General features: G+C 39.3%; 2 protein-coding genes across 3 annotated transcripts in view; one reads left to right on the top strand and one right to left on the bottom strand.

The window, feature by feature from the left end:
• The window catches only part of CCDC85C (coiled-coil domain containing 85C), a 114,069-nt gene extending 109,506 nt beyond the window's left edge, over nt 1–4,563 (top strand). Inside the window, exon 6 of the mRNA XM_032988978.2 lies at nt 457–4,563. Within this exon, the coding sequence (XP_032844869.1) occupies nt 457–546 (90 nt within the window). The 3' untranslated portion in view covers nt 547–4,563. The remainder of the gene's footprint in view (nt 1–456) is intronic.
• On the bottom strand, nt 4,292–23,965 carry CCNK (cyclin K). Of its 2 annotated transcripts, none has more exons than XM_032988959.2 (11): nt 23,620–23,965; nt 21,449–21,715; nt 20,314–20,395; nt 19,623–19,754; nt 17,651–17,756; nt 17,456–17,513; nt 14,933–15,102; nt 12,999–13,288; nt 8,983–9,016; nt 7,828–7,902; nt 4,292–5,619 (listed from the first exon to the last, which is right to left on the bottom strand). In XM_032988959.2, exons 2-11 carry the CDS (start codon nt 21,643–21,645, stop codon nt 4,997–4,999), a joined length of 1,767 nt encoding a protein of 588 aa, XP_032844850.1. In that variant the 5' UTR covers nt 21,646–21,715; nt 23,620–23,965; the 3' UTR covers nt 4,292–4,996. The 2 variants fall into 2 exon arrangements, with proteins under 2 accessions (XP_032844850.1, XP_032844858.1); XM_032988967.2 differs by having other exon boundaries at nt 23,877–23,938.
• Nucleotides 23,966–24,179: the final 214 nt, after the last annotated feature.

Below are 24,179 nucleotides of genomic sequence, written 5' to 3'. Positions count from 1 at the left end.
GTTTCTTATTTAAAAAAAAACCAAACCCCTCCCTTACCCCAGTGGTCCTAGAGTGATAAAATGTATGGGTTTTTTAGAAAGTCATATATATAATTTTAATCATCATCTTTTTCATTATCTTTTCCGTTCATGGTAACATCATTTCTGTAAGCATGGCATGGTTGACCTACCATTGAACTTAACTTCTGAAATTAGTGTATTTGTTTTATTATACTATTACCCCAGGCAAAAATGGTTCTAATTTCAAGAGACTAATTAGAAAAATGCATCAATGGTTTTTAACTGGGAAACTGGTGCACAGATGCCATCCAGTGGCTCTGCTGAGAATTGCAGCCCAGCCCTAGGAAACAGCTTTTGACTTTCAGACTGCAATTACGAAAATACCACAGCTCCTCAGAGGTTTTGGGGTTTTTTTAATTCCTGTCTTTCTCTCCCCCGCCCCTTTTTTCCTCCCAGGTTGTCTGGCGAAAGCTGGGTGATGCTGCAAGCTCCAAACCCTCCATCAGGCAACATCTTTCGGGAAACCAGTTCAAGGGTCCCTTGTAGGAAAACTATCCCGGAGGCTGGAAGTGAAGACGAAAGAGGCACAGCTCAGCGTTTCTGGCTGCCTGTTCTTTGGGAGTTGGGGTTGAGTTTTTTTCAGGATTACCTTATTTTCCTTTTCTCTTTTTTTTTGGCATTTTTTTGTAACAATAGTGTAAATATGGCAGCTAAAGGCCTGATTTCCAGGCTGTGGTGCTCTGGAACTACTGTTCAATGGGTAACCATCCAGTAATGCCAGACTTGCATCATTTGTATTGTAGTTCAAACCTGCTTTGTTGTAATGGTCTGTTTCTAGAATTAACTAACTTGAGGGAATTTCTAAGAGGACCAAGAAGACCCCTTACCCTGTGGAGGAGTCTCTGTTTGTATTGCTCCCGTCCACCTGCTCGTCAGTGATCCATAGCTGGATTAGTGGCTCCAGGCAGCACCTTCCAGGGAAGGAGCAATGTGAACCTGTTGTCTTGCTGCCTACCAAGCTCCTGAGCTGCTAACACTTTTTTTGGAGGTCCTTATTTTGAAGAATGACATGCAACTGTTTTCACAAGGCGCTGTGTCCAGCATTGAGTGGCGAGCTAAAAACACTGCTACCACTGTACATTGTACGTGGGACTCACCATGGAAGCATGCAGACAGGCTTGAGACTCCGTATCAGCTGTTAATGAACTATTTTTCATGAACAAATGACACAAGATTTCTGCAGTCGTAATGTGAATGAAGCCACTTAGCCACACACCAGTATTCCCTACAAATATGGCAACACTTTTCCTGTAAAGCTTTTACTACAAAATAATTCAGCAGAACCTGCTGTCCTAACAGTGCTTACGGCTTTCACAGGGATCTTCACGAGCAGCTCATCTTTCACGTAAGGAAGATTTGGTTTTGTTTTTTTTTTTTTTAATGTTCTTACTGGATCCCTCACCTATACTGGTTCCTGTGTAAGGTAACCAACCAACCACCTTGCAGAGCTGAAGAAAAACTCCACAAACACAGCCTGTTGGGTGAGACTACTTCCTGCCATTCAAGCTTTATTTTTGTTAATGAACCAAAACAAGTGGATTTTTCCTTCTTCTAATGGTTGTATATAAAACAGTGGGACTTATGTTTTGCTATTGTGGAGTAGCTGCTTGTATAGTTGTAAGAATTTGACCCCCTTTTTCAAGTTGTCACAGCAGCTGTCCCTGTATTTTATTAGATGTTCTTTCCCAATATTCCAAGGAAGTGGGGCTTGGTTATTAAACTCAGTGGTGTAAAATAGTTTTAAAGACAGGCATGTGGCAAGATCAAAGCCTCCTCTTCAAAAGTTGCATCGATTTTAGTGATTAGTTTGAAGATTTAATGACCTCAAACACCATTACTTTCTTCTTATTCTCCATAAGGATCAGTCACAACTACAGACAGCTGAATTAGCTGGACGGGTTCTTCCTCTCAGATCAATTTTTCTACCTACCAGCTGAGTTCTTGACTTGTGGTATTGTATTAACACGGAGCATTGATAAAATACCAAGGAGCCCGTGCTGCAAGTTTCGAAAGGTAGTTGGTCCTATAGTATACAATAATCTGGCTGCCTGGGGAAGGAATTTGGAGTGTCAGAACTGGGCTCTGTAACCAGTAAAACAGAAAAGGAATACAACCAAAATATATAGTAACCAGAAAGAGTAAGCACCACTTCACTATTCATTGTAGAAATGAAAATGTAAGTCGAGTAGGTTATTTGAAAAAAAAAAAAAAAAAAAAAAAAGAACCACCCCCAAAGACACACGCATACCCTCACTCACACACTCACCAGTAGTTTATTTCTTACTACTGCTCAGTCAGTCAGTGCTGAGCTAGCTAACTCTAAGTCTAATAATATTACATCCTGTGTAGCTTGGAAAAATCCATTCCACAGTCTGACTGTCTCCTTTAAAATACAGCATCTTTAGAGGATGCCGGATTTCCTCCTTTGCTTTTTGCTTTGACCTCGTTTCTAATCACCATTGATTGCTGGTCTTCCTCCTGTACAAGTTACACCTTGAGCTTTTCATACCAGAAAAGGTGACGTAAAGCAGAGGTATCATTCTTCCTGAACATCTCATGTCAAACAGAGGGTTACTTTACTCTCTCTGCTTGAAAGCCCATTTTAATTTTGGTGGCATCTAATCACTGGATTAAGCAGAGAATTTAAGCATATTGGGAACAAGGTTAATTTATGTCAGTGAATTTTAACTAAAGCAATGCAAATGTTGCCAGCACTTACAGAGAGTTAATTGTGTTGATGAGCTGTTTGCTATTTTAGGAGTATTTTAGACTAGCAGGTCCTCTCAACAGGACAAGAGCTATACTAATCAGATTACTAGTCTCACCAGCTACCTAATTCTCAAATATTCCCTGCTATCAAATCTCTCTGAAAAGCTATTCAATGACTTCAAGCAAAGCTTGTTTTGTTCCACCTGCAGATCTCACCTGCAAAGGAAATAGGGGTGCAGCTGAGGTCCATTAATGCTGCCAATCCTGAAGAGCCATTTTACAGGGTAGCCAGTTCAGCTGAACAGTCTTGATACTCTTCGCGTATATCCTGTCTCTTTAAAACTCTATATGGCAGCATAAATCTTCAGCGGAAGATCTGCATCGATTTTGCAGAAGAACACAACAGTGCTGTACGTTGGAGTGTTACTTTGGGGGGTGGGAGGTGTTTAGGCATGCTACTCCTCATACTTGGCTCCATTAGAGCTGTAAAGTGTCTTCCCGGGGTAAAATGACACTCAATGACTTTACAGGATGACTTGGGTGCTGAATTTTCAGTTGTCTAAAAAGAGGGTTTATATGCCTATTTCAATTCACTTACCCACGTGCAAAGTCTTCAGTGAAAACCACCTGAGGAGCTTTGTACGTTAAGCTGGAGGGGAGCATCCCTTGAAACAGCAGCCATTAAATTGATATATTTGGCGCAATAGTCCGAGTTAATTTCCTCAGGATTGAGGCCCTGGCAAAGAAAGCATCCACTGTTTACAAATGGACTTTGCTTGCTTAAGGAAAGTAAAATCACATCCTTGACTTTTGTTGGAGTGACTGAAGTAAGCGGTGTTTCCGAAAGTTCCTGAAACGCTGCGGTGTAACCAGCTTCAGTTGGCTCTTTGCACCTTGATAGACTGCTGAGCACAACCTTGTTTGAGAATGGCACATTTTTATCCAAATATTAGATATTAAAAGAAATCAGTGTTAAAGTGACCTTTTATCTTTTTAGAAACTGTGGGGGAAGAGTACTACTGATCTTTTTCAAAGTGCATGACTGTAAAGTGATAAAATTGTATATTTTTCATAATGTGGGGAAAGTCTATTTGTGCTGCTTTAGAAATCAGTTTAAAGTTTGATTTCTGTTAAACCTGTGATCTTACAGCCCTGCTATATTTTCTGTATATGATTTACAAAGAACTGGAAAAGTTAGCACCTGCTGTTGTGTATATAGCAAAATTCTTTAGACCTTAGCACGCGTTTTTACCTATTATTGAACCACTCTGGCTTTTTGGGGGGGGGGAAAGTAATAGTACAGATTTTTTTGATAATGTGTGTAAAACATTCATTTGAAATATTTTAGTAAAAATGAAGTAAGAGATTGATTGTGATAGTGTATACTTCTAGTTGAATAAAATAAAATACATTCTTTTTAAATAAACTGATGAATAAGATTTGGAAGACCACTGCTGAAATATTTTGCAGCAAGTACCACAATTATGAAGTCTGAACTAATACGAAAAGCCTGGAAATCCACTAAATTCAGAACCAATTTTATTGGGGTAGATGTGAATGAAGTAGTCCCATTTATAACCAGGATGTACATCACAGTAGGTTGTTACATTCAGACTTTCACACTTAGAAAATATATATATTATGTACAGGAATTTGCAAATAGGTGTAAACATACAATACTTTAAGATACCAGTACATTCCAAAACAAAAATACCAGCAAGGCAAACACCTCAAAATGATTCCAGTCAGCTAGCATTCAGAATCTCTCTTAAATAAAGTAGCTTTTATGCTTGACATTGTGTTGTTTTAATTATTATTAAAAGTGAAGTTTCTTACTATACATCAAATTTCATGGTATCTGGCTATTTTGAGACTCAAAAATAGGCACTGATTTCTAGAAGGAAATTTTCTTCTTACTGATATAATTGAGCCAATATGGCTGGTTTTGCTAGTACGAAGTAATCCAGTGCTGGAATAACTCAAGACAATTTAAACTTAAGTCAAATGTATAAAGTTAGAATAGATACTGCAAAGCTGATTAAAATCTAGAAGCCTATATAACTCACCATAAACAATACCGCAAACAGATCAACTAAACTTTCATTTCACCGCCTCATTTCTTCATCTAAATTATACAAATGACCCTCCTCTTCATCTTTACAATGAGGTTTTGGCTAGCTACTCCTGCCTAGTCAGCAGCCAGGAATATCGTGCAAATCACCTCATGCTATCTCATCCATGTAGCACGTCCGAGTCCTGCTACAGGCGGCATACCGGGCGGAGGAATTGGAGGTGGCACAGGTGGCTGCCCACCGGGGGGGACAGCAGGCGGGGGGTAGCTAGCTGGTGGCATCCCCAGCCCTGGAGGTGGATGAGGAGGCACTGCATGAGTTGGAGGCAGTCTTGGAGGTGGGAAATTAGGGTTGTATGTAGGTGGAGGGGGGTATCCAGGAGTGGGAGGTGGAATATTGGGCGGGGGGAATGAAGTGGGGGGTGGAGGTGGAACTGGTGGTGGAGGGTTGGGAGGATAGACATGAGGATGATATGGTAGGTGAGTTGGTGGTCCATAGGCTGGTGGCAAGGCTCCATAAGTTGGTCCTTCTGTTTTCATCATTGACTGAAGACTTTGATAACCCTCCCCTGACATGTAAGAATTTGTAGTAGACATCCCTGTAATATAACTGGTGGGGGGAGGGGGCGGGGGACGATGTGGCAGAGGTGGAGGTTGATGTACTGGGGCAGGATGAGCAGGAGGAGGAATCTGGACCTTTGGCATATCTACTGAGTCCACGGTAGCAGATTGCTCTGCTTCTCCCATTGAAACTGCAGTTGTCAAAGGAGGCTTGCGCTCTGGAAAAGAAAATGTATTTTATTTTTTTGAAGGATAGTGTCAATAACAGCTTCTGAATACTTTATGTTTTTCTTCCAGTTAACATGTCAAAAGATATCCTCTTTAGTCTCTAAAGGCCGTATGATACCCAGTCAGACCTCCTTCTATCACTAGAAAATAACTACGCTGCATAACAAAGCTTCAAGCTCAGCTTTTCCCATTCTAAAAGTTAAATACATCTTGGATTCTTATGACTAATTTCTTATAATTTAAACATTGTTCTACAATGAGCACAAATTAGCAGACTAGCAGGGACAGAATCACAACTAGCAAATTAAAAAGTCATGGGACCCAAGATCCCAAAAATCTTTTGATCAGTGCTTCCATCTTCTTTAGTCCAGGCCTCCCTTCTACCTCTTTTGTACTCCAGGAGGTGGCCTGAGATTACCCTCTGCGCTTCATTTGCCTCCCATGTTGGGAAATCTTATTTGAGAATACCCACCAAAGTCTCAAGTCTTTAACACTCAGTTCTAAACCTGTTTACCGAAAGAAAGAAAAAAGAAAACTGGAGGGTAAGTAAGAAAGTGTGAAAAATTGCCTGGGACATGACAGCTGATCAGCTTTGTTCCACTGATTGGTTTCAGGGAACTCAGTACCTGACAGTCTGTGGAAGTTCATAAAAAGGTCAGAATTTACAGTATTACACTTGGACATTTCTGGGAAGAACATGCTATATTAAACTGTCTTCTCTTTAAATAACAATCTTATTTTTTTTTTTCCTCTTAATGCAGACATTATAAAGTAAGAAATACCATAATTAGGAAACTGACCTAATGGCAACATCTCTGTATGGTCATACAGTCATTATTAACATGCCCAACAAAAAAGAGTTTAGAGCATCTTGACATCCATCTTGCTTGTATATATCTAAACATTTATATCTATACATCTAAAACATTGTTCAGTAAGAAAAAATATTTAGAAGCAGATACAGAGCAGTCATTTCCAGTGACATGCAACAACTGACAATGCTAAACTGAATTTGAGATAAATCACCCTTCTAGTACTTCTGTGACACATTTAGATTTCACCTGATTTCTCCTCAGAGCTCCAAAAGACAATAGTTGTCCTTGAAGGACTCTTCTTAAAACATTTCAGTGCTTATAAAATGGTTTGCTTATATAAACAAATTCTAAGAGGAAAATTTTAGATAACAAGGGAAACAAATTTGTTTACCTGCCTAAATAGGATTTACCTTATTGAAGCAATCATAATTTTAACAGTAAAATTGTCCCTCTGGACAGCTGCATAATTAGATCATGCAAGGTGGGTATGCTGGCTGTGGTACCTGTGATTTCAATGACTTCTAGTTCCTAAACTATAGCAGGCAATCATCTCCCCATTTGCTCATTTTCAGAATCACTGTGGATGGAAGGTGTGCATTCAAGATCTAACAACTGAAGGAATAACGAACATGATATTTATAAGAACCCCTTCACTCTTAATTAGATTTTAACAATTGGGGAAAAATGGTCCTACTATATTTCAGAGCACTGTTTTTCTCTTATCACTCCCTGTTAGAAGCTGTCGTCTTATAGTTACATTGTGGACCTTGCTCTATACAATATTTATGTCATATTTAAGGGTCACTGGAAGGACAGCTAATGCATCAAGGCACTAGAAGCACATTTTTACATCAGTACAGTTTATTTTGCAAACATAAGATATACATGCAGTGTTAAAAGTTTTCTGGCAGATCAAAGTCCTCTTTTGTGACACAGCAAAAGTATCCCCGTTATTGTTTAGAAGTTACAGACCTGCAGAATTTCTGTACTAAAGATCTATCACGGAAGAATTCTATAGGATGCTTGGAAGCTACTCTAGTAATAAAATATGGCATCTACCATCCTTTTGAGAATGTAAGTCCCTTTTTGCCTGCTAGTGACAATTAGTTTTAGTCTTCCATGGCCTTTAGTAGTCACAGCTTTGTTTCGCCTTTGTCCACCTAGTATAGTCTTGTTTCCATTGTAACTTTTTTTGCATCTGTCTGGAAAAGCCTGTGCTACTAAGATGAAATTCCCTCTAGAGCTTATCTACCTAATGCTTTTACTTGCCAAGCTGATTAATCAAAACAAACACCCCTGCCCTCACATTGTTACCACCATCTGAATGGAAAGCAAGGCAATTAAACAGCAAGAATAAATGCGTTTAAGAAAATAAAAGCTTACCTGGAGGTGGATGTGCAGGAGGTATTGGTGGATGTGAAGTTTCAATTTTAGGAATTTTAGATGGTGGTGGTGGTTCTAAAAAAACATTTGGAAGTTCCTAATTAGCTATTACTGCAGTATTTTCCAAATTCCAACTCTGGTCTCATGCTAACTATTATCATATCATATTACACTATGACAAAGTACAGTGTAAATCCTATATACTAGGTATGTGCAATAAAGAAAACTAAAATCAAGACCTTTGTATAAATAAAGTGGTATCAAGTATCATATACAAGTCTACCAAAAGAACACATGCCTCCAAGTTCAAGCTATGTATTTTATAACTAGAGTCCAATTGTCCCAATAACTGTATGTAAGCAAAGATGAGCACATGTACATTTTCTAGCACAATGCTGTAATGTGTAAATAGTTAAAACAAATCTCAGAAGTTGAACTATGCTCTGCTACTGGCACGTGTGTCTAGAAATCAAACAAAACGGCAACTGCACAGAAGAGAAGAGGGAGAAGAGACGGCTCTCTGCAATCTATCTGCAGAGCCAGAGAGGGAGAAGTGCCACACTTGGGAAAGGTTACAGAGTCACACCCTAGCTATCCCGGAATACATTGTTCCAAAACAGCAAAATGAAGGGAAAAAACCCAACCAACCAACACACCAACCACAAAGCACTAGATGTGATCACTGCAGTGAAGCATTTCTTAAGCTAGACTATTGATACAAAATGCCTTTCATTGGCAGCTGTAACAACATCCCACCACAAATGTCACTGATTACCAAGAGACTTACTATTAGCACAGCTATTTAATGCCATGGCACCTTCAGTCACTTCAAGATCCCACAGCTTGCTCCTGCTGAAGAACTACTCCAAATGACGCGTGGCGTTATAAACTGAGTGTCAAGTAGTTTAGCAAGACTACTACTGAATAGACTGTATTAAGGGACTCCTGGGACACAGTTATACTCCCATTTTTCTAAGTTTTGCAGTTACAAACATTTCAAAAATAGTCACAGTATATATTTAAAGATGCATTATTAGGATCAAAATAGTTTAGAACTGCCAAGCCTTTAAGCAAAAAAACTAAGCACACATCAGCAACTGACTTATTCTGGCTAAAACAGTAAAATGAAAGCAATATGAATAGATTAACATTCACCTGATGTCTTTGTTTCTTCTTTTGGAGATACAGTCTGTTCAAAAAAAAAAAAAAAAGAAATAAGACTACTGCAAAATACAAAGCATTTTAAAATGGTAACAAGTGAGCAAAATAGGAAACAACTTACAGCCTGCTGAAGACCTTTTGTACAGACCTGACTAAACCAGAACCAGTTTACAACTCAGAATCAGTTTACTCCTCCCTTCCCTAAAAGGAAGAAGGACAAACCCTTTATTTGTTCCTATATTTTTATTAGGAGGCTAATAACGTCCAATCTCTTTAGACAGATGCAACACAAACACTGAACCAAGTCAAATCACATTGGGAAAGCCCAGCTTAACTGGCAGAATGAAAAGCCTGAAAAAATAGCAGCTATTTTAGATACAGCATTTCCTGCTGTTCTAACTGTTGCATATTACATCTCATTTAATTTATTTATTATCCACTATATATATGTCATGGTCTGGTACACTGCTCACTGAGCTAAAAGCAAGAGACTTGGCCTCTGTTCCTGATTCTGCTCTGATCTGTCATTCAACCTTTGCCAAAATCACTTTAGGCCTTTATGCTTTATTTACCAGGACAAGAGGGCAGTGAAAGTGTTGCTCCGTGTAAAACATTTCAGAAGCCTTCAGACAGAAAGCGTTGTATAAAAGCCAAATGTTATGCAAGAAAAAAAAATTATGCACACTGAGCAAAACCCACAAAACCTCACATCATCCTTCCAATCACAAGTTTTGAGTTGTTTTTTTGTTGTTGTTGTTTTGCTCTGGGTTTGGTTTTCTGTTTTTTTTTTTTTTTTTTTTTTCCTAAACAATCACAGACAAGGGATTAAGAAAAATCTTAAATCTTTCCAGCTTACTTAGTCCAATTGAGATAGCTAGTTGATGGTCTTTGAGAAAAGCAGAAAACCTAACTGAAATTTTAAGTACATTAAGCTTAGTTACAAATGTATTTAAAATTAATGCTAAAAGCCCGAGGGGTACAGTACATAGCTTCTCTGACTTTTCAATTAAAGGGCTTTTTAAGGGACTATTTACCTCTGGTGGCTTTACCTTCACAAACCGTTGCTCAGTTCCCAGCACTTTACTTTCCACAGCAAGAACAGCCATACACTGCGCTCCAACTTGAACAATGAATTTTCCTTAATCCTGATGGGTGTTCTCAAGATTTTTGCTGTCCAATACAGAGGTACCCAAAGCCTGCTCGAGGCTACCTCGTTCTTTGGCAGTCATGTGCACTCACCTCCAGCCAGCTTCTGGCTGCTTTCCTGCTTTTTCAGGACAATCTTCATCTTCCCACTCCACACATACATACTGTTCTTGGTGACTCTCAGACTCATCTGCCACCTTTGTTTTATTTTGTTGGTCTTCTCAATTTTCTAAAACTAAATTCCTTGCCTATAAAACTGCATGCAAACACCAGATCCCCTTGTACTTTCAAATGGAAGAAACTCTCCTCTACTTATTTCAACGCTTCCAGAAATCACTCAATTCTGTGGAGTCAGTCAATCACTTCAATGATTGTGCATTTGTTAACATGAAACAACATTCAGAAAACAATGTCATTGAGGCACACCATTAGAATGGAACAAGCAACTGGAGCCAAATAGCTTGTGTGACCAAAAAAAAACAAACGTCAGTTTGAACTGTATTTAAACTGGGGGAATTGAAAAAAAAAAAAAAAAAAAAAAATCAAGAAGCAACCAACCCAGTGCCTATAAAAACTTAAATGGCAGCTGCTAAAATAGAGACGAGCTTTTCTTTTGGTCCTTCTACTGCACTGTAGATTGCATTGCTCCAGCCATGACATCCCACGGTCAACATTATTTATTAGCATGCTAATTGTTATTTAATATTTTCATAATAAACTCAATCCATAGCACAGTGGAACTGTTAATTTTAGTGCTGTTTCTACGTGCATTAAAATTGTTCCAACTAACAATCTCTAGTTTAATCAAACAAAATACATTATTTACATCTAATGATTCACCAGTATATTTTTAGTGAAGTCAACTGAACGTTCAAGTGCTCTTCACCACTAGAGATGTAGAGGACATGCAGACGCTTTAGACAGCTGGTATGGGTCTGTAAGCCAAGGGCCAATGCCTCAGCTGCTTTAAAGTATCTTGGCTCGGTAGAAGGTAAGGGAGTTATAACAGTTCATGTAAATGGAAATCTGGCCTCTGGGAACAAAGTGTATTTATGTTCCGTACAAACCAAAGGAAAATTCATGCAAAGCCCTATTTAAAGAGGCAAATATTTTAATTAAGGTTTATGGTACACCTAACTGAAGAACATTTTAGAAGCACCAAGTAAAACACATCTTGTTCTCCTAGACTGCTTTCTGGAGAAAGAATGATTTCAGATCATCACATCTGCTTTTCTCAAATTCAGGCTGTTTGTGCTGTTCTACAAAATTTCTACTGAGTCACACTTTGTTTTGTATTTGTTCTGGATACCTGCACTGTACCAGAACTTACCTTTTTATCTGTACTATTCACTTCCTTAATTATTAGGTGATGGACCTCAAACTTAATTTCAAGAAAAGGTAAGTTGCTCTGATGGCTTGACCAGTATGGCAGATACTATTCACGTGAAAGGCATCACTTTTTTCCACGAGGTAATTCATTACATATGGGATGGGATGAAATCAATAGCACTATAAAGGTGGAGCCTTTACATGAAGGAACAAGCATTCATAACAACTTACAATCAGATGGACACACATAGAAAAATCCAAACTGTTTTTGATGGGCCAATTTGTCCCAGGCATTCTTGCTGAACAAGAAGAGTTCCTTTCCCTACAGATTTGACAATCCAAGCAGAATTTGTGCTGACGGTAGAAAAAAGTATTAAAATAAATACATACTTACTATAAAGAGCTCTCCCACTTTTCAAGCTCATAAGCTTGAAATAATTTATCAGCTTCCTATCCTGAACAACTCTAAAGTTCAGTGCATTTCAGTGCAGATTTTTTCTTCTTCCAGTAGGCTATACCTTGCAATTAGAAGACCAAGGTTTTACAGAGTTAAATTTTTCTCTTTTTTGGGAGGCTACTATCATGAAGATGCTGCACTCTTCCAATTTAATTTTGTTCTATCATTTGTTACTTCTTCCTAGTTTTTGGTGGTTGCTTTCTTTTTCCCCTTGATGTCTGTTCTCTAGTTTGGGCATGCATTAATGATAAGTTAGAGCAAAAGCTGTAAAAGCTGTAGAAAATTTACTTCCTAAATGGACTTGTTCCTAAGATTTTACTTCTGAAAACAGTCTTCTTACTACATACATGCAAGAAGATTTGGGCAATCCTTTAACACTTTTTTTTTGTTTTAATAACTTGCAAGTGAAAATAAAGCCCACAAAAAGTGTAGATTAATGACTGAAAGCTTCATTTGAACTTGATGACTGTGGAAAAGCACTCAGAGTACTTGTGATGTTATCCAACTGCTAATGTTCCTTCTTATTTTCAGTGATTAGGTGATAATAGAGACAAAGCGAGACTTTAACGTATGATGCATTTGTAGGCTTCTACTGTTATTAGATTATTTTTTAAAGACTTTTTCTGAGACTTTTTACATACTTTTAGAAGTCGCCATTCTCTTACATTTGTAATCAAAGATCAGAGAGTCAAATAATGTCTTCATCAGCATTGTGCACACTTCTATATTCAGGTACGGTACAAGAGACCTTCCCTAAATCAAACCTGCTTGATAGCAAAACCAACAAAATTTGATAGCACAGAACCACAAACAGTTAGAACCTCGATAGCCGATACTGACTTAAAAGTCTCTCCAATGGTTCTGCCTCAAGTGGAGTAAGAATGTAGTATGCCAAAACTGTAAAGGCTGTTCTACACTAACACACTTGCCATATAACCAACAGAAGTCTACCGTACAAAATTACCAGGCTTATTCTTAAAGCAAACACAAGCCTGCTGCTCACTGCAGCCTTTAAATCAAATGGACATCAGATCAGCTTGAAAACAAAATGCAAGTTAAAGTTCGAAGTTACACTTACTGCTGGTCTTTTAATTTGTCTAGGAGGACTTGACTGGGGAGAGGGCTTTTTAGACTGCTGTGCTTGTGTTTGCTGCTGCTGCTGCTGCTGCTGCTGTTGTGCTGACTGTTGCGATTCTTTTTGCTGCTGAGTCTGTGACTGCTCTGAACTCTGGGATTGCTGCGATTGCTGAACTGTAGGTGCCTGGGGTGTAGATTGAAGAGATGGTGGCTGCTGCAACTGGTGAGGAGTATGATGAGGCATTTGCTGTTTTCCCTGTGAGTACAGATCCAGGATCTGATGACAGATGTCTTAAAAAAAAAAAAAAAAAGCAAAATATTACAGACCCATAATGTACAAGGGCACATTTAATACACAATTATCAACTAAGCTTTTTCCTGGACATCAACTTCAGAAAAATTCATTGCAAATAATACTCACTGTTATAATGACCACAGATTTGACTTTTTTAAAACAGACTATTTTTCAATTTATACTTGCATTTCTGAGTTTCTCCCGCCAAGCTGAAAAATATGTAGATGTATATGTACACCTTCCAAAAGAACAACAAAGTGTCTTGGTATTAATACACCATATGTCATTATCGCGTGCTTGAAGAGCCAGGTAACCATTTAACAACAGTGTAGTAATACAGTAAGAAAGCGTGTGAAAGAAGATTATATGTTAAAACATCCATGTCTAGTTAGCCCAGTAAAAAAAGCTGCAGGAAACTAAGTAGAGGACTACTACTAAATTCTTCTTCGAAAACATCAGAAGCTAAAGGTTTGTAAGAAAACATGTATGACCAACTGATAATCAGGTGCAAGAGCAGCACTCAAGGAAAAGAAAACACTTCTAGAAAAGCTAAATGAGTCCTTTCCATGCACATTCACTGATGCAGTAACAGAAACTGGAGAGACTGCCATTCTACAACCCTCCTTCAGCACAGGATCTATCAGAAACTGAAGGAACTGAAAAAAAGCCATAATACAAACAGAGCAAGTAACCATTTAAGAAATCATCAGAACTGTAGGGTATTCAGCTAAAAGTTCTAAGAGCAACAAGGGCTAAGAGACCTGAAGAGCAGCACAACCTGTTTCACTTGAAAATTCCTTAGAACCCAATGCCAGATTGTGACAAGCATCAATTTTTAAAGAAAGTGTCTAAAGCATTTTATGGAACTAGAAATATGCTTAGCCTGACGTGTACTGGGTAAGTCAGTAAAAACTTTAATGAAGACAAATTATTGGCCACAATAAACTACAGTTTACTTAACAAGACTCAAGAAATGTCCTGCTTTATTTTATGAGCTTCCTGGGGATCTCTCTGTCAAGAACACAAGCAGCAGGCAAATATACACACAATATATACACACAAAGGGAATAGTATCAGGATATCTATATTGATGAAAAAGATCCCTAAGTCATCCCCCAATCAGAATTCACACACACACCAGCACTCATCCTCCATAATCTGTTCTTCAGCTGTGGTACACCATAATAAAAAAAAAAAAAAACCAAACCAAACCAAACCCCACAACCAACCAACATCTAGCGTACTTTGGTTAAAGAGGTCAATCATCAATAAGAAAACCACTGGAAACGAGGCTCATTAGTTCCAGTGTTCATAGAGCTGTTTATTTAAAATGGAGAGAAGGGAATCATTAAAAAAATAGAATACACACACCATGACAATTTAGCAGCTAACTAACTGTGTTATAAACTGCAGTTATAATGCAAATATTGACCAGAAGACTAATCATAACTAAATATGCTTAGAGCCTAAGCCAGTCTAATAAGACCTGGTTAAGGCATATCACATATGACCTGAGTTACATACTCTACATATGATTATTTTGACTAAAACCTAGACAGAAAGCAATTTGCATTTACTTATGACCTAGATCACACAGTTAAAGGAAATACTTCTCTGTTTGTGGCAAATGTTTTTCATACCTTCCAGAACATCAACAGGAACATCTTGGACAAACTGCTCCCACCATCGTCTGTACATTGGTTTTGATGTCCATTCCTGTATTTCAAACTTACACAAACGGCCTGCTAAGTACATAACTGCAACAGCTATGATCTCAGGTTCCCATTGCAGTGACAGTGTAGTGCAGAGACTAGAATATTAAAAAACAAAACAAAACACAACCCTGAAAATAATTCTGATCGTGAAAGTACAACACTTTAATGTATGACAGCTATAATTAACAGGGTATAAAAGCCCACCACGCTTTAACATCTCAAGACAATTTTAATTAAGAGCCTTGTTAAACAAAAGAGTTTACAGAACTAAACTGTTTCTGCACTATTTCTATCATGAAACAAGGCAATTTTACACAGATAATACAGAGGGCATATGCCTAAAGAAGTAATATATCACACAGGAACATCAAGTTTGGAATTTAAAAATAAAGACCCTAACACTATCTGGGTGTGGAAGAAGAGGGAAAAGACAGCATTACATTCCAAGTATGGGCATCTACATTCCACTGTAGTCTCACCTGTACTGTTAACTAAATACAGTATTCATGTTTGTTGCTACACAAGTGTGCTGTCACCACGTTACACTGCTTTGGGAATGATGCCCACATTTGGATTTTAGAGTTTACAAATGTTTTTCAATAAAATGTAAACAAGTACCAGAAAAATCCCCACAGAACAGCCAGCATGAACTTGTAAAACAACTTGTCAAGCACAATGCAAGTTTTAGATCAAGCTGTAAAAAACTGTAAGGTTCTCTCTTCAATAGCCTTTGTTAAAGCTAATGCTAAAACAAGTGATATTATTGGTATTATTGATATTAACTGAGTAAGTTCCTGTCATAATCAAAGTTACTGTTTCCTGAAATTAATTTTAAATTAAAAAAATTTGCTTTTTTCTTCTTTATTTTCCCTTCTTTCTTTCTTTTTCCTCCACAGATTCTGTAACATAGGATCTGCTTAAATATTTTAGATCTGGCTAGTCAGCTAAGTTTGAGAACTCACTGATGAATTCATTACTATGTCCTTAAATGCATCAAAATAGTAGCCTAGAAAGTGGTTTAAATTAATTTTCTCTCCAGTAGGTTAGACATAACTGAAGACCAATGGGACACTTAAACACTGGCAGAATCAGGTCAACAGTAAACAGTAAAAAACACAAAAGAACTAGCTCTTAAAACACTGATTTCTTATTATTACTTTCATGACATTTATTTAGGGAATGTACTGCAGCTGCATAAGAACAGAACCCCCTATTCTAAAGGCCTGTGGTGCAAAGTACAGAATTATTTTCCCAGGATCCTAGAAAACAAGTACACTTCTAATATGGTGCTTATTAACTAAGCACAAGACAGATTCTCAAGAACAGAGATAAGTATTATTTGAAACAATCACTCCAACTTCATACTAATGTTTTCCTGAAGTGCCTTGGCTTGAATTATTAAACACCATCTAATTCCAAGTACAGTAGTGTCCAAAGTTTGGTGGATATACATAACAGCAGTATTCCGTGACAAACTCAGCAGTGAGAGTCAAGCTGTATTTTTGTTCTACCTGCGAGACTGACAGCAGATGAAGTAAATATTTATTGCTATCCAAATACACTTAAGCAACCTTTTGCTCAAATGAATTTGGAGAGTTTAGGTGGTATCTACAGAATTTGGACCCAACTAGGCTACTTCAAATTAGGCATATGAACAAAAATGCACCTCTTAATGGTGTTCTACTGCTGTAGGTATGACTGAAAGCAACGTATTTAGCATTTCTGAATAGTCAGACCACTTACACATTTTTGTTAAGTGTTTGCTATGGAAATTAAAAATTACATTTAACTGTCCTCAGTGAATTAACTTGCCCAGCTCAGTAGAATTCCCCTTAACAAGACTAAAGAGTATGGAGTTGTTTTGTTGTATTTTTTTTTTTTTTTCCAATACCACACTACACATGAAAAGTGCTTCTACACACACTCTTGTTAATTGATGCAATCTTTGTATTGCAAATCCATTATTCAAGAAATTGACAATCTAGCATTAAAAACGGTATTCCTCACTGAATTTAGTGGCTAGTTTACTATTACCAAAATATCTCTTAAAAAAAAAAAAAAAAGAAAATATTGACCAACACAATGGAAGAGGAAGTGACTTCTCAGAATGTGCCGTATATCTCAGATTGGACAAGAAGCCAGCTTCTATCCTGGAGATCCAGAATTTGGTTTGGCCCTTTCAAACAGTAACCTTTTTTAATGCAGCACTAAATCATTACCACAAAATTGCAAAGGTTGTAATGGTCTACTTCTACACTCCTCCTGAATTCCCCACTCAATGGACCTATCATGGTAATGATGGAAAGAAAAACTGAGGAACATGATCAAGAAAACATGTAACAATCAGTAAACATATAACAGATGTTTCTCAAAGAAATACCTAATCCCAGAATAAAGTAAGCAACAGCAACTATTTCACTTTCAAAAGGTTTCCTAGAAGTATCTTACCTGTCATTGACAAATGTCCATGCCATTTGAACCAGTTTTTGAATTTTATTTTTGTCCCCTGAAAAACAGAGAAGTTATAAGAAATAAAATTAGGAAGGACTAACAGTTTGGAATAGAATATTCTTGCATTGCTTATGCAAATGAAGTTCTAAAACTTAGTAACAGGCATTACTTGCTCACCCTGTGATATTTTACCTTTGAGTTGTTTGGCATACTTGAGAAGAAATTGGTATGGATGTTCCACTTGCAAATCGAACTTTATTGTTTGTAGTAAGATTCTTTCGAGGACCATCACTTCTTCCTAGATAATGTTACAAGGTAACCACAATATTATTCCTTCTTTTACTCACAAATATTTTGTGCTGGTATAAAGCATGACTACACAGCATCTCCACACAAACATGTTTGTCTGCTTTTGTTTAATTAGGGTTTGTCTCCAAGGAAAACAGAAATCTCTCCAACTTAAAACATTATTTTAAACACAGAAACATCATCTTCACATTTATTTGAGTTTGGAGAGGGGATGTGGTGTTTTTTAAAAAAGCAAAACGAAACAAACTGGCTGGCTGGCCCCAAAGAGTGGTGGTGAATGGAGCTAAATCCTCCAGTTGGCGGCCTGTCACAAGTGGTGTCCCCCAGGGCTCAGTATTGGGGCCAGTTCTGTTTAATATCTTTATTGAAGACCTGGACGAGAGGATCGAGTACACCCTCAGTAAGTCGGCAGATAATACCAAGTTGGGTGGGAGTGCTGGTCTGTCTGAGGGTAGGGAGGCTCTCCAGAGGGGTCTGGACAGGCTGGATCGATGGGCCGAGGCCAAGTGTATGCGTTTCAACAAGGCTGAGGGCTGGCTCCTGCACCTGGGGCGCAACAGCCCCAGGCAGCACTACAGGCGTGAGGAAGGGTGGCTGGAAAGCTGCCCAGTGGAAAAGGACCTGGGGGTGTTGGTCAGCAGCCGGCTGAGCGTGAGCCAGAGTGTGCCCAGGTGGCCAAGGCCAACGGCGTCCTGGCTTGTGTCAGAAATAGTGTGGCCAGCAGCGCTAAGGATGTGACCGTCCCTCTGTAGCCTTATCTCAAATACTGCGCTCAGTTTAGGGCCCCTCACTACAAGGAAGACCTTGAGGTGCTGAGGCGCGTCCAGAGAAGAGCAACAAAGCTGTGAAGGGTCTGGAGCAGGAGTCTTGTGAGGAGCAGCTGAGGGAACTGAGGTTGTTCAGTCCGGAGAAAACGAGGCTGAGGGGGAGACCTGATCCCTCCCTACAGGTACCCGAAAGGAGGTGTTAGCGAGGGAGGTGTCCGTCTCTTCTCCCAAGTAACAAGCGATAGGACACGGGAAAATGGCCTCGAGTTGCACCAGGGGAGGCTTAGATTGGATATTAGGAAAAAATTCTTTATTAAAAGGGTTGTCAAGCACTGAAACAGGCTGCCCAGGGAAGTGGTTAAGTCACCATCCCTGGAGGTATTTAAAAGACATGTAGGTGTGGTACCTAGGGACAGGGTTTAGTGGTGGGGCTTGGCAGTGCTAGGTTAAAAGTTGGACTTGATGATCTGAAAAGTCTTTTCCAACCTAAGTGATTCTACAACTCTAAAATTCCTTTTCCTCCATGGAAAAAAGAACTGAACCAGACACAGCACGGAAGTGCCAAATATATGAAATCACAACAAAAAGGTAAGCTCTCACAACATTTCTCTCCCAAGTTTCAGATCCTTCTGCTATTTATAATATGCAAATTTTGAGATAAGCATAGTTTTGCTAAATCAAATAATCTATACAGGAAACTTCTCAATACTTTTGAGATGTAATTCTTACTTGACTCAAGATTTGTTATTGCTTCCTAAAATGACATTAAGACTGCCAAATAGGATGTCCTGATGACATTTCTAGCTCCGACCAGAATTACTCAAATTTACTTTAATATGCAAAATAACATCAGAATTTACATTAAATCAAATGTAAACTTTTTATACAATTATCCCAGTAGGCTCCCAAAGCTACTTGTTTTAGCAAGAATTATTTCTGTAGTTTCCTATCACATTACCCAAAAGAGCCATAAATGCACGCTGAACATGTAATTTAATTTAGAACAACTGAAAAATCAGCCAGTGCTCTAATGAATGTATGTCACTTTGCTGGAGTACAACAGGATGTTTCAACATGAGTATTTTTACCTTTGGGTCATCTCCAAACTGTCCAAACTGTACATCATTTAGCAGGCTACGAGCTGTTTTAATTATATCTTTACATTTCTTAGGTGTTTCTTCAACTTTTCCTGCTAGGAAGAGACAGCAGGCTCCTGTCACCTAAAAAAGGAAGTGCTTTCAAAAAGTTGTCTGCATGCAGATATGCAATACTTCATAGCATTTTAAAAGCACTGGAATTTTCCATTAAGAGTTCTCCAGAAGTTTCCCAGGAATGACTTAATAAGCATATTAATTTCTAATTTTATTACAGTGTTAATTTAAACTTTCACTTTTCTCAAAGGAAAAAATATAATTTGGAGGACTGTCTGTTTTACACATCTTTATTTAAAGTGCAAAAACCCAAAGCAGAATTTGTCCTGGTTCAGCATTGTCTGTCAACAAATTTTAAGATGGTGTTACACTTCTTTTTTTCTTGAACCACAGCTGTTACTCTTTCTAAAGAACAAACAGTATCAGCAAGACATAACTGCAGTGTCAATATAAATGTTTCTAAGCATCAATAGAAATGCGTAAACAAGCATGAACAGTGTATTTTAAGCTGTAACGATTAAAGATAAAACTGTTATTTTTCATCGGAATGGTGGCCAGCAGTAGTACCCAAGTGACTTATCACTAGTGCAATCACTGTATCTAAGTCGTCAATATCGTAAATACTTACATATCTCGGGAATTGTTTGAAGGAATGAAACATATAAAACCGATGGAAATAAATTATTCCAGTTGCTAGAGTATCATAATGTCTGTGGTGCAGAATAAGGACTTTCAAACGGCATAAAACAAATTTAAAACCAAACATGCACAAAGGAAAAGATACATGCTGATGTATCAAGTACCTCAAGTAACTGTCTGTTCAGCCATCAGTTAGAAAACACTGCAAGTAAAACAAGAGCTTTAGAGAAAAAAAAGCCACAGAACCCCTTAAGGCTGTGTAAATACTATGATTCAGCCCAGATGCAGCTGATATCCAAAGCATTTACTGGAAGTGTGCAAAGTCCTATCATGTTCATAAGAGGATCCATGCAAGTTCATCATCATATTAAACCACACATGCTTCAGAGAAGGTCAAAACCGGCAGTAGGTACATGAAGGAATGAAACTATTATTGCTCCACACTAAAGTGTTGGTGTGGAGGAAAGTTACTAACTTTTCACACCTATAAATGCAAATAAAATCCAGACATGCTCCATACTCTTTAAGAAGAGTATAATTTCATCTTCACTGGGTTTTATTAAACAAAGACCCAAGGAGATTAAAAGAAGCATAGGAAGCAAAAAGTTTAAGTAGCAGTGTATGAGTCCAACAATGGGGAGAACTTGCTAATATATACAAAGTTGTAAATCCCAACTTAAAAAAAAAAAAAAAAAAAAAAATCAAAACAAAACACACACTAAAAAACCCAAACCAAAACAAAACCCCAAAAGTGGGGAAGGCAGAGTTTAGAAGCCTCTGAGGCAAAATATGTAGAAAACTTAATGCAAAATTCTGAATTTGAGAAGTCACACTGATTCATACAGTAAGAGACCAAGTTTGCAACTGCCAAAAGTTGTCCTTAATTGGCAAGTCTGTATCACCTTATTTCTTCCTCTATTGCCAAAACAGTTCATCTGAAACCTTGCTTATCCAATGGATAAAAATTGTGTAGGAACACATTAAATCAAAAGGCAAGTAAACTCACAAAGATTTTTGGTTAGTGATTAAGAAACACGTGAACTGCTAACTACACACATTACATTTATTGCACATTTATTCCCATTCATAAAGACATTTCATACCAACATGAGTTTAAAGGATACAGCCCTAAACGTGTTCCCACATCGAATATGAATCTGGCCCCCTCCCTGCGGTATCGTGCCTCAGTAGCTGGATCAAGCCCTTCTAGCTGTGATGGTGTATGTGCCAAATCTTTCTTATCCCAGTACCAACATGGCTTTGTATGGTCCAGGTTTGCCAAGTTTATAGAAGGGCTGGAATTTTCTTTATTCTCCTTCATTTATTAAAACAGAATTGTTCTTGCTTTTTAAGTTTTCAAAAAGGAAGTCTTCAGATAGTCACTTTGGAACCTTTAAGAAAACACAAAAGGATTTCTATAAAAATGGAGGAGACTTCTCCCTGCCCGCATTCAAAGACGAGTAAAGAGGAATACAGTTTATCCTTACCCATAGGAAGGGACTTTTTTTATGCTCAAAGACACATAATGTTTAACCTTGCCCTTACCATCCCCATATACTGCAAATTCAGTTCAAAGAAATAGACACAGGTTCTCTTTGCTATTACCTGTTTAATAAACAAACTTCAAGAATGCATTATCAACAGTATCTGCTATTTCTTAGGAGAACAACTTCCACCTACTTTGTCCACAAAATACGGGAAAACAATTCAACGATGGTAGCAGCAAGATTTGAAAAGTTGCAGGGCGATCAACTCACTATCCATAACTAGGAAACACATTCATTAAGTCAGGCTGAATGGAAATTTAAATACCCAGTTGGTCTCCTGAATATCACTGGGTGGTAAGATAGCAGCAACCACTTGGCAAAAAGCATTGTAAAGTGGTCTGTACTTGTATTATGGGAAGAAAAAATGGTAACAAAAGTAGTGTTCTTTCCCATACCAAGATCAAGACAACTGATGTGAGTCTGTAGGTGAGGTGGCAACCGAAGTCGTTCCCAAAACAAGGCAGTTGATTACACACTCACGGAGTGTGCTACTTTCCTGTGTTTATCAGCACTTTCCTGTGTTTACTAGCACTCCGGTAGGTATACCTACATCACAAAACTCTGCAGGCAACTCTCTGGTGTCTGAGTTATGACTGATGCTCAGACGCCTCAATTTAAAGACAGAACGAAGACTGTCTTGCTGCCTTTTATTTCTTTCAGGTACAAAACTACTCACTGTAATTCAATAAACTACAGACACTATGCATAAATTACTGCAGGCACCTGCAAAGGTTTGTGTAACAAATAGTGATTAACATATGATGCAATATCTGCTCTAAGCAAAACAGTCAGAGGAAGACCCAAACTTAAAACTCTTTACATTAAGCTGTTAATTTTCCAAATGTTTCCCTTCTGAAAATGGAAGGTCACATGACCTGCTAGAAAAACGATGCCTACAATCAGCGTCTCAGTCAATTTGAAAAAAGCTTCTCTTTTTTAGAATAAAGGAAACCATCTTTGTTCCACTTTGGTTTTAGAAGAACCTTCACAACTAATGGTACGGGTCACTGACTGATCCAAAGTCTGACACAAGAAAATGAATGGCCGTTTACTTTATCAGGAAGTGTAGTGATAGGAGGATAGGTAACGGTTATAAACTGAAAAAGGGTAGATTTAGATGAGATGTAAGGCAGAAATTCTTCCCTGTGCGGGGGGTGAGGCGCTGGCCCCGGGTGCCCAGAGCAGCTGTGGCTGCCCCCTCCCTGGAAGGGTTCAAGGCCAGGTTGGACGGGGCTGGGAGCCCCCTGGGCTGGGGGAAGGGGGCCCTGCCCGGGGCAGGGGGGTGGAACCAGATGATCTTTAAGGTCCCTTCCAACCCAAACCACTCTAGGATTCTATTTAAAAGTATTTCCAGAATCAACAAAAGAGTGCTATGCCACGACCACGCATTCTCATCGTATTTACCGAAAAACGTTATTATTTACAACTTACAACTGCAAGGAATAAGAACAAGCGTTCTTGTTCCTTACAAGTTATTTTGCTTCCTAATACCACGAACAGTTTAAAACCCAATTAACACTAAAATCGCCCGAAGCGACGAGGCCTGTTTCTCCAAGCAGTGAAAGCACTCCCAAATATAAAATGCGGAATAAAAGCCATCGACCCGAAAACACTCCAAACGAATCACCGGGAGCACCCCAACCCAAACCGTAACGACCCAAAACAGAAGTTTTCCTTCCGCCTCCCCACGCACCCCGTAACCACAGCGAGGACCAGAGGAGCCCGATCCTGGCTTTTTTACACCCTACCTTAGGCGAAGCCGCCGACCTGGCGCCCCGCTCCGTCCCGCGCAGCCCCCCAACCGGCGGGGGGGGCTCAGCTCCTTCCCGAGGCGGCCGGCCCGCCGCCGCGGCTGCCGGGGCCCGGGGAGGCGCTCGCTCCCCGCCCCGGCCTCCCCGCTCCCTTCCCGCCTGCCCCAGGCGCCGGCGCTCGCGGGCGGGCGGCCCGGGAGGGAGGGGAGGGGAGGGAGGGCGGCCGCGGCCACGCGCGGGAGAGGAAAACCTACGGGAGCGCGGAGCCGCTAACGGCGGCGCAACCTCCGCGCCCTGCGCGCCGCCATCTTGGGAGCCAGAGCCAGGCCGCGCGTGCGTCAGCACGCCGGCGTCACAAGGGCAGGTGGCGCGCGAGGACGGCGCCCCTAACGGCCAATGAGAAGCGGCAGCCCCCCCACCCCCTCCACCAATCCCACCTCCCTCAGCCGCTGCTAAGCGCGAGGAGCAGGCGGGCGACGTTCTCCCGCAGTCGTGGAGCGGACCAATCAGAAAGCCGAAGGGAGAAGATTGCAAGCCGTGGAAGCCAGTCGGAAGCT

The sequence above is a fragment of the Tyto alba genome, unplaced genomic scaffold (genome assembly GCF_018691265.1).
Source record: "Tyto alba isolate M040663 unplaced genomic scaffold, T.alba_DEE_v4.0 Super-Scaffold_18, whole genome shotgun sequence".
Taxonomy (NCBI): Eukaryota; Metazoa; Chordata; class Aves; order Strigiformes; family Tytonidae; genus Tyto; species Tyto alba.
Note: the sequence above shows the minus strand (reverse complement) of the source record. Positions and strands in the feature narration are given on the sequence as shown.

Excerpts from the sequence above, each read along its gene's own strand:
- CCNK (XM_032988959.2), bottom strand. The coding sequence starts at position 21,645 with ATGAAGGAGAATAAAGAAAATTCCAGCCCTTCTATAAACTTGGCAAAC. Across the intron at positions 7,903-8,982 it reads AGAAGAAACAAAGACATCAG|AACCACCACCACCATCTAAA; the intron begins GTGAATGTTAAT and ends ATGTTTTTTTAG. Across the intron at positions 5,620-7,827 it reads TCCTGCACATCCACCTCCAG|AGCGCAAGCCTCCTTTGACA; the intron begins GTAAGCTTTTAT and ends TTTCTTTTCCAG.